The sequence below is a fragment of the Ambystoma mexicanum genome, chromosome 1p, assembly GCF_040938575.1.
Source record: "Ambystoma mexicanum isolate Mex_15411 chromosome 1p, UKY_AmexF1_1, whole genome shotgun sequence".
NCBI classification, from domain to species: Eukaryota; Metazoa; Chordata; class Amphibia; order Caudata; family Ambystomatidae; genus Ambystoma; species Ambystoma mexicanum.
This window is the reverse complement of record NC_090921.1, coordinates 67,150,048-67,167,053: the sequence shown is the minus strand read 5'-3', so window position 1 is coordinate 67,167,053 and position 17,006 is coordinate 67,150,048. Positions and strand designations below refer to the sequence as shown.

General features: G+C 46.4%; 1 protein-coding gene across 1 annotated transcript; it reads left to right on the top strand.

The window, feature by feature from the left end:
• Positions 1-2,783: 2,783 nt before the first annotated feature.
• Positions 2,784-14,587, top strand: LOC138448040 (zona pellucida sperm-binding protein 3-like). The gene is made up of 9 exons (XM_069604685.1): positions 2,784-3,422; positions 11,034-11,158; positions 11,240-11,343; positions 12,058-12,235; positions 12,559-12,679; positions 12,761-12,852; positions 12,926-13,023; positions 13,111-13,224; positions 14,401-14,587. Exons 1-9 carry the CDS (start codon positions 3,030-3,032, stop codon positions 14,547-14,549), a joined length of 1,374 nt encoding a protein of 457 aa, XP_069460786.1. The 5' UTR covers positions 2,784-3,029; the 3' UTR covers positions 14,550-14,587.
• The last annotated feature ends 2,419 nt before the right edge of the window (positions 14,588-17,006 follow it).

Genomic DNA, 17,006 nt, shown 5'->3' with positions numbered 1-17,006 from the left:
ATTGTGAGGTGTTCTGCATTGGGTTCCGGCTTCTGGGTACAGTTGTGTGGTACGTGCTTATGCTGATGGTTGGTTTGACTACTGCCATGTGTACAGGGCTGGTGCAGTCTCCCTCAGGTTACTGCTTTGACTGTTGGTTTACACTGGTGGCAAGCGATGGGGGACTGTTGTTGTTTTGTGTCATGGAATTTTCAGTTCATTTTGATGTACTTGCACCTTCAGATGCCTGTGCTGCATCAGTACGGCAATGGTGTGTTGCCAATTGGGGATGGCCACTCACAGGGCACTTGGGGCCCCTGCATGCATTTGTTCGTTGGCATGCATGGGTGACTTGTACATTTCACTGGTTGCATGGTGTGACTGCATTGCGCCTACGAGAAGTTGTGCAATGTGGCCAGGGAGTGGAGTACAGGCACTCAGTAGGGCCATTACGGTTGGTTCGCGATGCCGTAGTTCTCGCCATGGCGGAATGGTACTTTCCGCCATGCTTGATGGCGTTAGGTGAATGTCCGCTGGGGTCAGCATTCGCGTACCGTTGCGCCATGGCGGATATTGCGGTTTTGCACGGCGCGCGTGCGCGTACTTGGTGCAGTTAGCGTTGGCGTTCATTACGGTGTCGCTAATCGCATCGTACTTTACGGTGACGGGTCATAATCGCAACGGGCGGTATTCGATGGCGGTATTACATTTCCGCCATCGTTTTTCGTATTCCGCCTGGGTCGTAATGAGGGCCTTTGTGTTTATACTGCAAGCTTATCCTGCTCTTGTCAGACATTGATAGTCACACATTTTTACAGGATCCTAAAAATGGCCCCCAAGTTAAGACACTTAGGGGCTGATTTATGGAATTTGTGCGCCGAAAAACAGGGATTTGTGTGCCATTCTGCCCGCAAATCCCTGTTTAACAAATGGGGATTTGCGGGCAGAATGGCGCACAAATCCCTGTTTTTCGGCACACACATTCCATGAATCAGCCCCTCAGAGTCTACTTGCAATCTTCATTGGGAGCAGAAGACCAAGTAGCTTACCTCAAACAAAGTTGCCACTATCATCAAAGACTCTTAAGACGTATCAGGCCACTACTGAACCAACAAAATAGCGCCACAGTAGCCCGAGCTACTATTCTCTCGCGCCTTGACTATGGGAATGCATTGTTGCTAGGAGCTAGCAACAAATGTGTTAGACAATGCCAAACAATGCAGAATAATGCCGTTATAACCATCTCAGGTAAATATAAAAGGGAGCACATTACTAGCGACAGAAAAAAATCTCCACTGGTCAGCAATGGAGGACCGCATACCTAAAACAAGAATTCACTTTGTATGAGCCTAGTTGCAGCCTTAGATCTGGAAAACTGGGCCTTCTGAAGCTTGGTCCCTCTAGAGGAGCCATAGGTTTAGGTAGAGCGTTCCCATCTAAAGCAATCACAAGATGGAATGAGCTTCCCAGCCATCTTAGACTTAAATCTAACTTTCGAAAATTCGGGAAACAGCTTAAAACCACCCTTTTCAAATAAGATACACGAGCACAGGATTTCTTCACCCCTTATCCACTATGATACTATCATCCCGTTGCTACTTGTTGTCCTGTCCTGAGTTGTCCTTATGTCTATGTACGCGCCCTGATGCCCGCGGGTTCCGGCGCTATATAAATATATAAAATAAAAAATAAAATATTAAGAATAGTGATTTATATTGGGTACTGAAAAAAGTGGATGACAAGCAATGGAACACTAGTGACACTTGTTTACCATCTACACAAGGGATGCCTAGTTAGTTACCTAGGCAACCAGAAAAAGATTTTTAAAGTTGAAACAGGAATATTTTCGTTTTTTAGAATTGAGCAGATATGCAGGTAGAAATAAAAGCACTTAGCTCCTGCTGTGCTCGTGTCCTGGTATTTCCCAGGTTTTTTCCTTTGAAACATAAGGATAGTAGCGTTTCTCTGAGTCTCATTAAATCTGCACCAGATAAGATTTTAGGGTCAGTTTCTCTGGCCATCCCCTGACCCTAGATAGGCAGCGCACCTCTGCATACTAGGGCAAGCTTTAGAAGGGACAGTTAGAACATTTTGGAGGGCAAGAATATGTGAGATTTATTCAACGTAAATTGTATAAGTAAAAATTGGAACTTGAATTCCTATGTGTGAAAAAAGCATAATCCTGCATGATAGAAAATTAAAGGGCTTGTCATGCTAAATTTCAAAGTTTTGGAAAGACACTTGTTGTGTGTCCTGTATAAAGAGACAGAAATGTATGGGGGATGGTAGCAGTATCATCAGCTAACAAAAAAGGGGAAGGGGCATAAACCACACTTGCATCAGAGAGCAGAAAGCGAGAAATGGCATCTGAGGAGAGACACACAGCTTGTTGGTGCTGTTTGGTTATTTACCCACCCATTGACTGCCTATGACCATGGTAATCCCCATGGCCATTCCCACCCTTTTCCTACCTCTCCCTGCCCAAAATACCTCCTCATGGGAACTTTTTGAGCTCGCTTTACTCACGCATTACCATCTGACTTTGCACTCGAAGTGTATGCCAGTGTTTTTTCAAAGCAGTCCTCTGGGAGTTGATGACTTCATTGGTGCTGTTAGGTGTCCAGGCAAAGTTTCGAAAAAATAGTTTAGAATGACAAAAGTTCCGACACAAAAGTTTCGAGAAAAAAAGTGTTGAATGCATTTTTTTAATATTAAAGGGTTTATTTTAAGAGATGGCAGACACGAAACCAAAGAATGGAATACACAAGGCCAGACAAGTATGGTCCGTACACAACGTGAGCCTCAGTATATTAGCGTGAGCCTGACTCCTAGGTGTGGCGTGTTACGCAGCGTGAAAATCAGGCGCGGGTATACTAAGTGCGTAGGTTCCACCTGCACCGTATTACGCAGCGTGAGTCCCAGGTGCGGGTATTCTACGCCTGGAGTCCTCTGTAGCGTGTTACGCAGCGTGAGTCGAGTTGTTCTGCGAGCATAAAAGCAGAGGGAGCCGCAGGGCCCTTTCATCGTTGTGTGGCAATACAGCGTCCAGTATGAGGCAGGCTGTGGTCTTCGTGAGGGCAGTGCTCCTGTGCTTGGTGATGGCTGAGGGGGTCGCCTCTAGCCCGTGGTGGGATCCCTCCTCCAGGAGGGGCTCCTCCTCGTGGGCCCCCCAGGGGAGTCGGGCTTCTGCCCCAGGTGTGTCCCTGACTGGTGCCTGGAGCCAGGCTGGCAGCAGGGCCCTGCCACTCATGACCCCGCTGGCTGTTCAGTGCCAGGAGGCTGCCATGGTGGTCACCGTGCAGAGGGACCTCTTTGGGACGGGCAAGCTGGTGCAGGCCGCTGACCTGAGGCTGGGGGCGGATTTCTGCAGCTACACGTCGGCCAACGCGGATAACACGGTGACCTTCCAGGTGGCACTGCAGGACTGCGGCAACACCTTGCAGGTGAAGACGCCTTCGAATTGCGTTCGTGAGTGCTATAGCGCGGGGGTGAATGGTGGGCTTCTCGGTGTTTCAATCGCTAAGGTTAAAAATGTGAGGGGGGGGGGGGCGGAGGCCTGCTGTCCCCTCCCATCTTCTCTTTGAAAGAGGAGGATGAGTGGCGTGCCGGCAGGCCAGGCTGTGCACCACAGTATCTCTTGGAACCGAAGCACGGTGAAAGCCAAGAGCATTATGGTATCATACGGATGGAAACCCTTTTTAAAATTTAACTTGTTTTATAGTATTTCTGCAAGAAACCCTTGTGTGCGAAGTTGGACTCTTATCAAAGTATGTGCATTACAAGACATGCATACGAATTTGTACAGCTGCTGAGTTTCAAGTCTGTTTCTGCATCCATTCTCACGCGCGCAGCCGACTGATATAGATGGATATTTTTTTGGGGGGGTTTGCGACAGACCAATTTAGCTGGAACGCCGCTCCTGCTTGTTCCGTTCCAATTCCTACTCTGGCTATTGGATTACATCATGCCCGTTAAATGGCTTTCATTTTACCAAATGTACTACCTTAGAAACACTTCGCTTCTCACGATAAAAGGTAAGGGTTAGTGTAGTAGCTCTCAATATGCTCTGTTGTCGTCTCCAACAGCAGAGTTGGCTTTGGTGTTTAAGTAAATTTAAGCGAGATCATGTCTACTGATGCCATTTGGTGGTTATATAAAAAAAATGTGGCTGTATGTTTTTTTTTCTGGTACTTGGAATTCCTGCGTGCACTATTCGGCTGACCCATAGAGCAAGAATCGTCCTTCAAAACTAGAACCCATCCCTGGTCACAGAGGTGGTACAATTTGAGGTGTGTGCCCCCACCCCCCCCCCGCCCATATTCTCCATGCTTGGGCTTGACAGTGGGGTGGGGGTGCGGGGGGAAATCCTCCCGTCTTTACATAGCAACTGGTTGGACTTATGGTTTTTGAGCTGGGTTTGTCGGCACCATGAATGCTCATCTGATTCTGGGCTTGGTTTCAGGTTGTTGCGCCCCCCCCCCCCCCCCCCCCCCCACCGTACACATGAGTAAGGCCTACTTTGTGACCATATGCAATTTTCCAGTCTTGGCATTTTGTCATTGGCTGTTGATTTAAGGTTAGATCATGGCTTTAAGATTGAATATCCTGATGGTGGCACATAGGAAGGCTTTACTGCCAACCCCGTGCTCAGCCCCATTCCGTGCATTGAGGACTTTCAGGGTTCCCAGCTATATTTTTTTTTTCTTTTTTTTTTTTCTGTCGCCTCCCCCACACAGTTTCTGAAGTGTATACAAAATGAATGGCTTAATGCAGTTATCTGCGTCCAAACATCTCAATTTCGTGTTGTCTTGTACACGCCTCCCAGGTCGCTGCCCGGCCATTTGTGGAAAGGTGTTTCTTGCTTCCTGTGGATCTTTAGGCCTCGCCCACTTTGTGTTCAAGTATCTTCCTAACTGTAAATGGTCGAGCAGGGCACATGGGTACCGTGTTTGAAGACGAACCAGGAAACACGTCTGCTTCTGTCGGACATCTGAACAAAAGCCCTGTGCTTCTGCTTGCGCACGTCTGCACCACCGAACGTAGCCAGGTTTCAGTATTACTTGGCCCTATGTCTGCTGGCAAAGGTAGTCTGGAGGCTCATTTTCCTGCAGAAAGGGCATAAAAGCTATTAAGGCTGGAAAGTTAACAGTGTATGTCTTCATGCTGGTTGTCACTGGGCCAGGTTACAGACCTACATCCAAACTCCTCCCACCATCAGTGACTTTGACAGGCAAAGGTGCAGGCTACTGTCTACAGCATGAAGTGCATCAAGCACATATACAGGCAAGAAAAGAACATACATCACAATCCACATCAATTAATGGAGATATCGATCATGTACTCTCCCAAATTTATTACAGAAATGGCGTGGATAAAACGCAACCAATCCCACTAGGGGTGTTAACACAAGTAGTACAGCAGCAGACAGGCCACAGTTATGACGAAAGTACAAAGCTCTTGTGTAAATGTTTGTTACACCGAGCCCATGGATAAGGGAAGCAGGAGTGGCCTATGAGTCAGGACCCCAAGCTGCATGTACATGAGACAAGCTTGAAGGGCCCAGCTGGAACACAGTGGATGCTTTCAAAAGCCACAAAGCACCACACTATCACAGGAATGCACAATGGACAAGCAATTTAAAACTATATTAACTAAACTAACAATGAAAACCCTATATTAACTGGTGTCTCTTGGTATCAGCAGCCCGCGCTTGGGTACTTCAGGAGAGCCCTCAAATGTGTTTTGTAATTTTTCCCTGAGCACTCTTAGGAATGGGGCCTCAGTCCCAGCAATTGGTCTCGTGAAAGCAAATGCTACTTGGATTTACATATTTTGAATTTTTTCCAATGCGCAGAACAGTTTTACTAATGATACAGAAGTAGAGATTGTAAGTACACAAGATGACGGCAAGAGTTAAAAATCATAAGCTTAATGTGGACACAAGTGTTGCTACACTCATATTTTGAAGTTAGGCAAGTGCAAAGACCAGAGCAAGAGCGTTTAACTTAATGGCTAACAATTGGTATGACTGAAAATGGGCCGCTGCAAAAGGCGGATGCAGAACAGGGGGGGCGCAACGTAATGGGCAAGATGGTTGCTACAAGAGCAATGAGATCCGCAGGGTCAATTGATGCAAGCCGAGGAATATGACGCAAAGAAAATGGAAGCTCTCATTTATACTGCAGAGGCCACAACCAAGGTGATCCAAGTAAGATGATCCGGGCTGGCGAATGAAGAATACTTTAGAAAAGAGCTGATTTAGGAAACTCACTCGGAGCAGTTTCAGTATCTGAAAAGCCAGATATTCCCAGTCAAAGACACTCTGCTCACAATAAATGGCAGTCCTAAATCACACGCAGTAAGAATTTCAGAGTGACGGGTTGAAATAAGAGCTTGGGGCATATAATCGGGGTAGCTTGGAAAATCTGCTAAGAAATGCCATCCAAGTTTCTATAGCAGAAAGACACCAAGTTGCTGATGTGAAGAATCAGGAAGGTTGGTAATGAACAGACCATTTGTGTAGAATTTGCATTAATGTGGGTTTGAAACCCATATGACTGAATAAGAGATGCAATTGGAATAGTATAACAGGTGCAATGGTAAGTGGCCAAGGACCAAACTTTGTGGAACACCATAGGATTGCTCGAAACAGATTGTACTCTCCCTGTGCAGGTCAAGGGTCACACGCTCAACCTAGTATTCACCTCCTGCTTGCTTCTTTCATGCTCAAACCCACTTCCACTCAACTGGAGCAGATAAGCCACAATCCTCATATCGCACACAAGGCTGCCCCACAAAGCTGGCTAAATGCCCAGTTGTCGAGCACCGCTCCTTCATAATGTTATGCAATGTTCACAACCTTTCCACACCACAGGTAATGCATCAGCCTTCTGGTTAGTGTCCCACCTTACCTAATAACTAGTGGATGCTAAGTCTTGTCACATCAAAGTGTCTGCACCCTGACAATCTCGTTGAAAACCATTCTTATCCGATTCCAAGTGGTGGCACAAGGACTGCAGCTTAGAGGATCCCGTCCCTGCATACCCAACACAGACACTCTGAGGTTTTACACACCCACCATCGAGGGGTTTAACAGGAGCAGAATTGTAGTCTAGCACTGCTTCTAGCCCAAACCTGTCCCTGAGGTGCCAGCTTCACTAGAGTAATGCAATGGGATACAAAGCTTCTTCATGACTAAAATCAGCTGTCATATTGATGCCTCAAAACCACAGCCCCGCTAGCAATTTGTCTCCTAGTCCTTTTAAAACCTCAGCTGCCTTTGACAGCTGATCACCAAATACTACTCCTCCCTCCTTGCTGAGCTTGAGTTTCTCTCAAGCTGTCCTAAAATGGTTTGCATTCTACTTATCTGATATAAATACCAGGTCGTACAGATGAACTCATTCAAATCAACCAAATCCCATTTCATGTGAGTGCTGCCCTCCCCCCTCCCCGGTTCCCTTCTTGCACCAATCCTCTTGAATCTATACATGGACCCAACGGCAACATGACACTATCAGTACACTGCCCACCTCCGCGAATGCCGGTCTATCTGCTAAAACCGATTTGCCCTCGCCAATCCCTCCACCACTTGTGCAACAATGATGTGCCTGGAAGGATTCACCCCTCGGCCGTCCCCCGTCAGCTCAATCTCTAAGCTTCATTGACAGCCTGTTCCAAGCACATAGCCAAAAAGATGTAAACCGTATGGCTACAGAACCACATCCTGCAAAATAAAACCCTTCATTCTCCCAACTAATTCCATATGGTGTCCCAAATCCTCGTGATCGCACACATCAATGGTGGGGGTTAGGGGCAATTCCCTCCTTACTGGGCCAAAAGCAAGCCGCACACCAGGTCCCCCTCAAAGCAGCACACCATGCTGTAACCTGCATGATTACAGGTGCCAGAAGATTGAACCAACACTGCACACATTTCCCTCTTGCTATCAGGATCCCTGCATTGCCTACAAAGCGGTCTCATATGGATCACCAACATTTAAACTTCGCGCCTTTGCGTAGTAAAACTCAAAAGGTTTGAGTAAAAGGTAGCCCACAGACTCGCGATCAGCGCTCCAGCTGTTAAACTAATGTGAGGGGGGGGAGGGTGCTGGGTGTGTATGAAAATAAATGTAGTCCTGAGCATTAGGAGAAGAACTTCACCTGGTACCCATGACCACATAACTGAGATCAAGGCCCTGACTCTTCGGGCATGCGCTCATCGACGGGTAATTGGACACTCAAAGGGAGCATTACAAACAAAGCCTTTAAAGATCTGGCATCCTTGAGGGACTTGACTCGGGGCCATGAGGTTACTCTTTGAACCCTGTACACCGGCATTCTCATACAGAATAAAAACTGGATTTCCTTATTTGTTTTCTGAGGTTGGATGAATTTTAAAATGCGGCTTCTAGTGACCCATGTTGGGGTGGAGCGTATTCGAACTGCAGAGTGGATTTGGGTTTTATCAATGGTTTTTTGTTTTGTTTGTTTTACGGGCCCAATACCATGCCTGAGTTCAGTTTCTAACGCACAGATCCTGGATTCGACCCTCTGCTCTGTGTGGTCTTGCTTCCAAGACCAGTGTCTTGCCTCTGTGCTATCCTCCGTAGGACTGACTCATTCTTCAAAATTCGAATGGCAGAACTCAACCCCTTGCTATATTACTGGAAGGGGAAGTCGCAGTTTTTTTGTACATGGCTGGCTTCCCACTGTGATTCATGGCGGTGGTTGGCAGTTTTCCTAGGATCGATGACTGTCCTATTCCGTGCATGCTGTACATGGATGATCTGGTAATGTTCAAGGTTCAATCATACGCTAATGGGGGCGCGTGCCATGTTTGAAACATTGGCTGGGTGCGCAAAGGATAACGATCAATCTGGGGAAAACGAAATCTGGCCTTTAAGCATGTTAGCTTTGCTACTAGCCTAGGGGTCCTTGATCATGTACCTGTACTTGGGGCTTGATGTGAGTGCAAACGGGGTTTACAACGAAATTAAAGGGGCAAAGGGCATGGAAGGCCCGACTGCCTTGGTGGGCCCATTTTCTACGAAGACTGCTGGTTACACCATGGAAGGGATTATTGTCCTATACAAACAGTGCTTCTGTCCATGGTCCTGTATGGGCTGGAGGCCCTCTGTATGGGTGATGAGCGGCTAGATCGCCTAGGGGGCTATTTCTAGAACATTGTTAACAATGTTAACATTGAGCTCCTCTAGCTCCCCCCCCCCCCCCCCCCCCAGTATCTTCGCCTGGAACCCTCACCGATGGGTCAACTGATGATCCGACAAGGCCGTTCTAACACGCAGTGTCAATTACTCGCCAAGTTAAGTGAGACTGGTGGCTCACTTATCCGGCAAAGTTAAATAGAATATGGTAACCTAATGACCAGAATTTACGAGTGGATGGGTTGGTACCCTGACTTTAACAGAGGGACAAGGACACCCATTTTGAACCAATTGCTCAAAAATAAAATAAGGAAATGGGAGTGGCCTAATACTATGGACGCATGTAGCTAATGTTACATTACTCAACATTACCTGAGGAATGCACGCGGTACGATACCAACTGCCTTTATTTATTTTCCTGGGTGCTAGAACTAAGGTTCCTGAAGCAAACGGGACATGTTGGATATGTAAGATAATCGGGCTAGTGGAAACACCTCCTCCATGTCCTTACCCAATGTAAAAGGGTATGCACGGCCTACATGACAACCTTGGGTGGGATGGTCCACAATTGTGATGCAAAAAAAAAAACTTTTGGAATTATCCGAAAGGGTTAACATTGCTGTTTCGGGCTTTGTGGAGAAATGTCTCATTGAAGAAAATAACTTAAGGCCGGATGAAGACCCATAAGCCTCTATGAGTAGTGTAGTACCTTGAGGCTTTGCCTGGGACTGCTGCGTGCATGACCATGTCCTGGACCCCAGCTCGCTTTAATATTCATTGTAAGACGCTGTAATGGTGATCACATAGGTTTTACTGGTGCTATGATGGTAGAAAGGCGAGATTGGCTAAACCTTTTTGTGAGGTTTAACTGTGGGGGTGGGGGGCTTTAGCGGCGGACTGGTGGGTGGCTACAGAGTGGATTGGCTTTGTAATGTATCGCCCCTTGGGCGATGCTGGCTTGGGCTTGTGGTCAAATGATATTGTGTGCTACTTGTATCCATAGGATTTATCCTTGTACCATTAGGTGTATCCGTTTTGTAATTCTCCACTTATCATATTGATTGTAATGTGTTTTATGTGTGCATCTACTCTTGTATTTTAAATTTGATTGTAAAGATTCTTCTGAACTATATACAAATAAAGATTAAAGGCTTAAGTAATTCTAGAGGGTCTTGTTCAATCCAATGGAATTGGACCTTAATATGGATTCTATTTAATCGGCAATGGGAAGACCACTTTAGATATAGATCTAAAAGATTGAATAGAAGGCAACCTGCAGTTCTCCAGATATGTCGAACTGCAATTTCCATGAGCCCTTACCATTGATTACACTGGCTGAGGCTGATGGTTGCAGTCGGGAATATTGTGTTAGTGTTCCAGATGGGTACGAGAGCTAGCTAAAATATTTAGGTTATGGGTGCAGTGGAAATGGTGGGCCTCTCTTTAGGGAAAGTGTAACTCGATTGTGTAAAGGGAACATGCGCAGATTACTTCGCCTGTTCAACCTTTGGTTTCACCTGACTATGGTAACCGCAGGTTTATTTATTTTCTGCATCGGTATTCTCCTGCCCATACCTTGCAGCTCACCTTGGTGAAAATGATGCCGGTGTGATACCCTAAGGCACCAATGCATCACCAATATCTCTGACCCATTTTCGGCTGTTATGGCAGACATTGGCCTGGTTCAGTCTTTCCTGGAAATTATGAATTGCTGCACACACATCTTTGTTTTTGTAAAAAAAAAAAAGCCTCAGGAATGACAATTCAATCTTAACCTTTTGCCGGTAACCTGTTCATAAATACTTGTGGGATGGTACAGTTTCTAATGGCTAAAAAAAATAATTGTTGCAGTTTAATGTATGGCCATGTCACTGGTGATCTTTTCCAGATGACCCCAGACTTGCTGGTCTACAGCTCAATCTTGACCTACAGCCCATCTCCATCCACGAGCAGCAGCCGAGTCATTACCAGGACCAACCAGGCAGCTGTCCTCATTCAGTGCATTTACACGAGGTGAGGCACAATTGACATCCAGCAAAACTGTTGCGCTATGTGAAAGGACATCCGTGTTGTGATTTTTTTTTTTCATCCTAGGAATGTCAACGTGAGCAGCCAGGCCATCAAGCCCACCTGGGTCCCCTTCAGCTCCACGGTGTCTGCAGGGGAGAGTCTTGCCTTCTCTCTACGCTTGATGACTAGTAGGTGGTTTATTAAAGACCGGGTTGGCTGGTAACATCCTGACTGTTAAATGAAGGATTTTAACAGCACTTAGTCTACAGGGCAAGATTTTCTGAGAGTTCTCCCCCGTGTAGAAGTGGATGGCGGATCACTTGCCCCTTTTAACTTATTTTGGGGCTTTTCGCAACCCCCAAAATGTCGTTCCTGCAAATCACCAGGGCTTACATAGGGTGGAGCTACACCCAGGTGGGCTTTACACGGGCTCTTGCGCCAATGCAGCCGTAGTGTACAAACCCTAGACTTGTGGTAATGCAGGCGAAAAGAGATTGCTGAAAGACGAGTAAGCCTCTCTAGTAGGGTTTAGTTGATACAACCCCGCAAGATGCTTCACATATGGTGGCCCACGTGTTAATCACTCGAGCTGCTGGACTGATAACATGACTTCCTACATTATCCAGTGGAAGGCAAGTGAAACCTACACTGTAGAGCAGGGGGCTACAACTGATTAGCCTTGTTCTCTGTCTGCAATCCTTATTGGAGAAGGAGCTTGCCTCTTGCTGATGGTATGTGGTTACTTCTAACACAATATTTTAGATTTCTAGCAGGGCTACTGTGGTGAGTTACAAGGATGCAGGTGGTTTCGTGGTGTAACCTTTTGCCAGCCATTTGTCAACGTCTTGCTTCCCCTCTCACTTTGACATTCTTGTAACTTGTTTGCATCTTACCTGTTGCAGGTGACTGGAGTGGTCCTAGGACCAACAGCATCTTCCAGCTTGGAGATGTCTTCAACATTGAAGCCTCAGTCCAGACTGGAAACCACGTGGCCATGACTGTATATGTTGATGGCTGTGTGGCCACTTTGACTCCAGACCAGACTTCCAGTCCTAGATATGACATAATCTCATCCAACGGGTAAGCAGGTAGCCTAATGTCTTCCTTGCAATCGGTAAGTGGCCGCAGTACCTGCTTCCCTCCTTGATTCGTGTTAGGGGGTTTCCCAGCCACCGTCTGTTAGGATTTATTGGTTTAAGCTGGTTGGGTAAATGGCTAGACTTTGCCACGTCTACAGTAGAACCTGAGTTTGGGCTGGGCATTTAAGTGTAGCCCATGGTATTCAAGATGTGGCTCGAACAGCGTTGCTTCTTATAAGGGGAAAGACAAAGCATGGCAGGTTCCTTGCGTACATCTTTATAAGCCCTGTTGTCTTTGTCATTTATAAATTTGCCATGACACAGGTGCCTGGTTGATGGGAAGCTGTCTGACTCCGCCTCCTCGTTCATCTCCCCGAGGCCCCAGCCCAGCCGGCTTCAGTTCACGGTGGATGCTTTCCGATTCATTGGCGATGATCGCCATGTGGTGAGTTGCCCCCCCTTTGCCCACTCCTGTCTTGAGTAAGTTGCCTGGGCACCAGTGGCTCATGAGTTGTCCTTTCTCCAGATCTACATCACCTGCAGCCTCAAGGCTGTGCCAGTGGGCAGCGAACAAAGTGCCGTGGACAAGGCGTGTTCCTTCAGCAAATCCTCCAACAGGTGAGACTCTAAGACTGAATGACTTGCTTGCACTGGTTTAAAACTAGAGTTAAATGCCCTGTTTTCTCCCCAGTTATGTGGCGCTGGAAGGTTCCAGTAGCATCTGCAGCTGTTGTGATTCTGGGAACTGTGTGGCTGCACCGAGAGGCAAGAGGGATGTTTCCAAGCCTGGTGGGTGTAACGTTGATTTTTACTAGAGCACCCTTGCAGTGCCACAGCTGGTAGCAGATCCTCATTCTGTTTGTACATTAAATGCAGACCTGTCGGTGGAATCCGAAGTAGCAGTCATTGGCCCTTTATCCATTCTGGGGGAAGTGCCATCCTGGGATGCTTCATCCGATGAGCCAGACTTCTTGGATCGGTCACTGCCAGGTACCGTCCCTCCCATCTGTGGTTTAACTTTTCTTACACAAGGTTCCGGTTCCTGGCATACTGCATGTGCTCTTTGGCATGAGTCAAGGGTTTGAATCTGCACATTTTTGGTGGAGGCAGAAGGTGAATGTTCAAGGTAGTGCAATGTTGTGGGGTTCTCCTGCTTATTTTTTTTTTTTTTTGTGGTATTTTTAGGTGAGTAATCTGGTTTTCTTTAATGAATGCTGGAGTCCCCACAATTCTCCTTCCAGGGCCAAAACAACCATGGAGGGCCTTTGATGGCTTGTTTACCCCCCCCCCCCCCAACACAACATTGTGGTGGTATGTTGTGTATGGCCACCACTACAGGCCACTGTTGCAAATTGGATATGGAGGGTTGGAGGGGCAAGCTAAGGACTAAACTAAACATTTGGTTTCTTAAAGCCAGGGTTTTGTATGCCAGGGGTATCCTGGCTCGGGGATAGTACTTGCCCCAGTGAAATTATTCCTCACCGTAGGTTTAGCATTGTTTGGGTGTTTTCTTCCCTAAATATGGGGATGGACATGTGAGAGTCCTTAAGCAGCACTCCGAATAATTTGGATAGTCGCTTGAACTGACTGTAAACAAGATTTAAATGAGTTAGAAGAATTAATTAGTAGCTTGAGTTCTTTGACTTGCCCCGTAGTCCATTTAGGGCCCTGTCTGTCCTAATTGAACAGGTGGTGCCACTGTCCTGCTGGCTAAACTGGGAAATCCGCACTGGAAAAGGGGCAGGGCTCAACTAGCATTGGGTTAAAGCACAGTATGTAGTATCCACCGGGCTTATGCTATCTAGCCACAACCACTGGATGTAGATGACCAACGCTTGGCCCTAGTGCCTCATTGCAAATGAGGCCTCTTGGTCCATCAGACTAGAGTCCTCTTTGACCAAGAACACATTGGGAGGAAGCTATACAGTAGTATGATGCCCATAACGTTCCATGCTTTTAAGATGGCATCTTTACCAGCCAGTGATTGGGTGCCTCTTACACTTTATTGAGCCTTAAATCCTGCTACGGATCTCAAACTGAGGTGGTTCTATGGGAGTTGGCACTGTGTATACAGATGTAATCCTTTCTATCTACACTAGCAGGAACCACCTGCCTTGCTTATGTTGGCCTCTTATCTTGGAGCTCATTATTCTGACTCTCTTGCAGGTGCTGAGCACACTACCGGGATGGCACTGGTACTACTGGTGATGACTGTCTTCCTGGCTGTGGTCACGCTGGTATCCGTCTTCCTGCTGAAGTGTCGCAGGGACAAGGCAAAGACCTGCGATCGATATGGAATGGAAACAATAAGCTAATGTATGTTATTGGGAGGAAATAAAAGTTTGAAACTTAATTGCGGTTATGCTTGTCAGATGGTGACTGAAGGGAGGATGTATGCAGCACCTTGCACTGGATAAATGTGCGTAACGTTATGTGCCTTTTCTGGGGCCGAATGATTTCCAAACCCCATCGTAAGAATGGACCCTCATGTGACATGCTAGCATATGGCTGGATAGTGTGGCATGTTACACTTATTTAATATACATATAACCACATGGTTTTGTGTATATAAAACCTGTGGAACATTGTAACATTTTAAAACATAAAACCTAATTAGTACATCCTAAGTTTGTCTCCAGGATCTTGCGTAAATTAGATTTCTGTACAGCATTAGGGCTCCATCGATCATATCTGAGTCAATTATCTTCGGATTGATGCTATTGGCATAGATGTTGGAAGGTTCAGTAATTAACACCATAATAGCCCTCAATCTTTTGCCATAGCAGTATCAATGGAATTGCCTCTGTTCCGTAAGATATTGAAGGCATCACTTTGGCTTTATAGAAGTTCACTGTTATTCAGGAGATTCGACCAACTTCCTGCAGGCAGGGTTTTGATCTTCTTCCCAAGTTTCTTGGATTTTTTTTTTTTACGGTCTCAATTTGTATGCCATTGAGCCACCACTTTAGGCTCTCGGCCGCTCTCTGTGAACGTCATTATTTTTTTTTTTTCTCGTTTATCTGCAAGTACAGCCAATTCAATTGACGTTGGAGGCCCATAGCTGTCTGATCCAGCAGTATATCATCCTCGTTTAAGAGGTGGGATAGTTTAGCCCCTCCGACGGTTGGAGGAAAAGCTCTTTATTTTCCTGATCTCTGAAGTTGCCCGTATAAGCGTTGTACAGTGCTGGCACCAATGGGCATCCTTGTTTAATGCCTCTTTGCATCTTGAGCTCCTTGGACAGTTGTACAGAAGCTGTGTTCGTAGTTCCCAGCTGAACGCCCCCCCCCTCCCCTTCCAACTGCGATGCTTCCCGTTAGGTGTGGAGAGGTGGTTGGAACACTGCAGATGGGCACTTTGTGGTCCTCTCTGAACCCCGTTGGTCGCTCTCTGTGGGTGCTGCCCCAAGCGGAAATACCACATGCGGAGGGATCAGCCAGGGCAAGATCAACATCATGTCCCGGTCCAGCCCTGGATTGCACGCCCAGGACAGATCCCAGGGGCACACGGTCTCCTCTGGCCTCCGGACAAAATGACAGTCCCTTGGAGAGGAAGGGGATATTTGTGGTGTAAGCTGTTTAAACTTTGTGATCGTTGATTACATGGAGAAGCGTAGGCATCCTCTGGGTCTCTGAGTTGAGCCGTTGACAAAGGAGGAGCTATTAGCGGTGCTGTCAGTGTTTCTTTTCCTCACATAGCAGTTGGTTGCGTAGCAACCCCTTCTCCCCAGACCTACTCGCCTCCGATACCATAGACTGCCCCAGACTGCAGTAACTCGGTGGCAGCTCCGCGCGTAATTTATTGCATAGTCACATAAGGCATTAAGAGTGTTTTGAAGGCCATAAGGGGTATGATCGAGTACACATCAGCATATGGTAACCAATTTAAGGTAATTGAGCCCACATTTTTGCCGCACAAGTAGAAGAGCTGACTAAGATTATTCAGGAAGTCTGTCAAATAAGATTAAAAAGGTTGGCCTTGTTTAACTCCTTGGTAGGTTGGGAAGGATTGAGGTTCACTGTACGATCAAGGCGAACTCTTACTGAAGTTTCTGATTACGATGACCTCAAAATTTTAAGCAAATCTTTTAACCCATAGTTTATTCCTACTCACGGAATCCAAAGCTGCACTAAAATCAATGTAGACACAACTCATTTGAATCGCAGAGTATTGAACTGCAGATGTTAGGCTGATATGTGCAGTATTTGATTTTTCTCTAAATCCTGTCTGATTGGGAGGCAAGATCTCATTAGCTTGGATAAGGGTATCCTTGCAAACGTTTTAGCAGGTATATTGAGCACTGCCAGTAATCGATTTGCAGGATTATTCCATGCTTCTTTCTTGTATACAGGTAAGATGTTGCTCTTCAATGCAGAAGTTATTATACCTCTAATACCAATTTCATTGAATAGGGTCAATAGTGCATGGGCCAACTTCCAGGAGATCTCAAGTTATTACAAACCCTGTCTGTGCTCGCTGGCCGAGAATTATTCAAGCCTCCAATGATTTCTTTCGTCATTTTTTGTCGCCCAACAGATCAGTTGCAATCGGGTATAATTACCACATCCTTTGTTGGAAATAATACTCCCAAGGTGCCCTGTATTAGTCGCCAAATTTCTGTGGCTAGCGAGTATAGCATTTGTTTCCAGTGCTCATCTCACAGGTATTTATGTATGCCTTAAGCCAAGTTCGGTATGAGCGACTGACTATGCTCACTCATACCAACGATGCAATCCAGGTGTTCGCCTCTGCAATCTTATTGTGCGCTTGCC

What these genes read in the sequence shown, in the direction of transcription:
- LOC138448040 (XM_069604685.1), top strand. Translation starts at nt 3,030, where the DNA reads ATGAGGCAGGCTGTGGTCTTCGTGAGGGCAGTGCTCCTGTGCTTGGTG. An exon ending in CTCTCTACGCTTGATGACTA is followed by an intron (nt 11,344 to 12,057) that starts GTAGGTGGTTTA and finishes TACCTGTTGCAG; the next exon opens with GTGACTGGAGTGGTCCTAGG. An exon ending in GAGGGATGTTTCCAAGCCTG is followed by an intron (nt 13,024 to 13,110) that starts GTGGGTGTAACG and finishes CATTAAATGCAG; the next exon opens with ACCTGTCGGTGGAATCCGAA.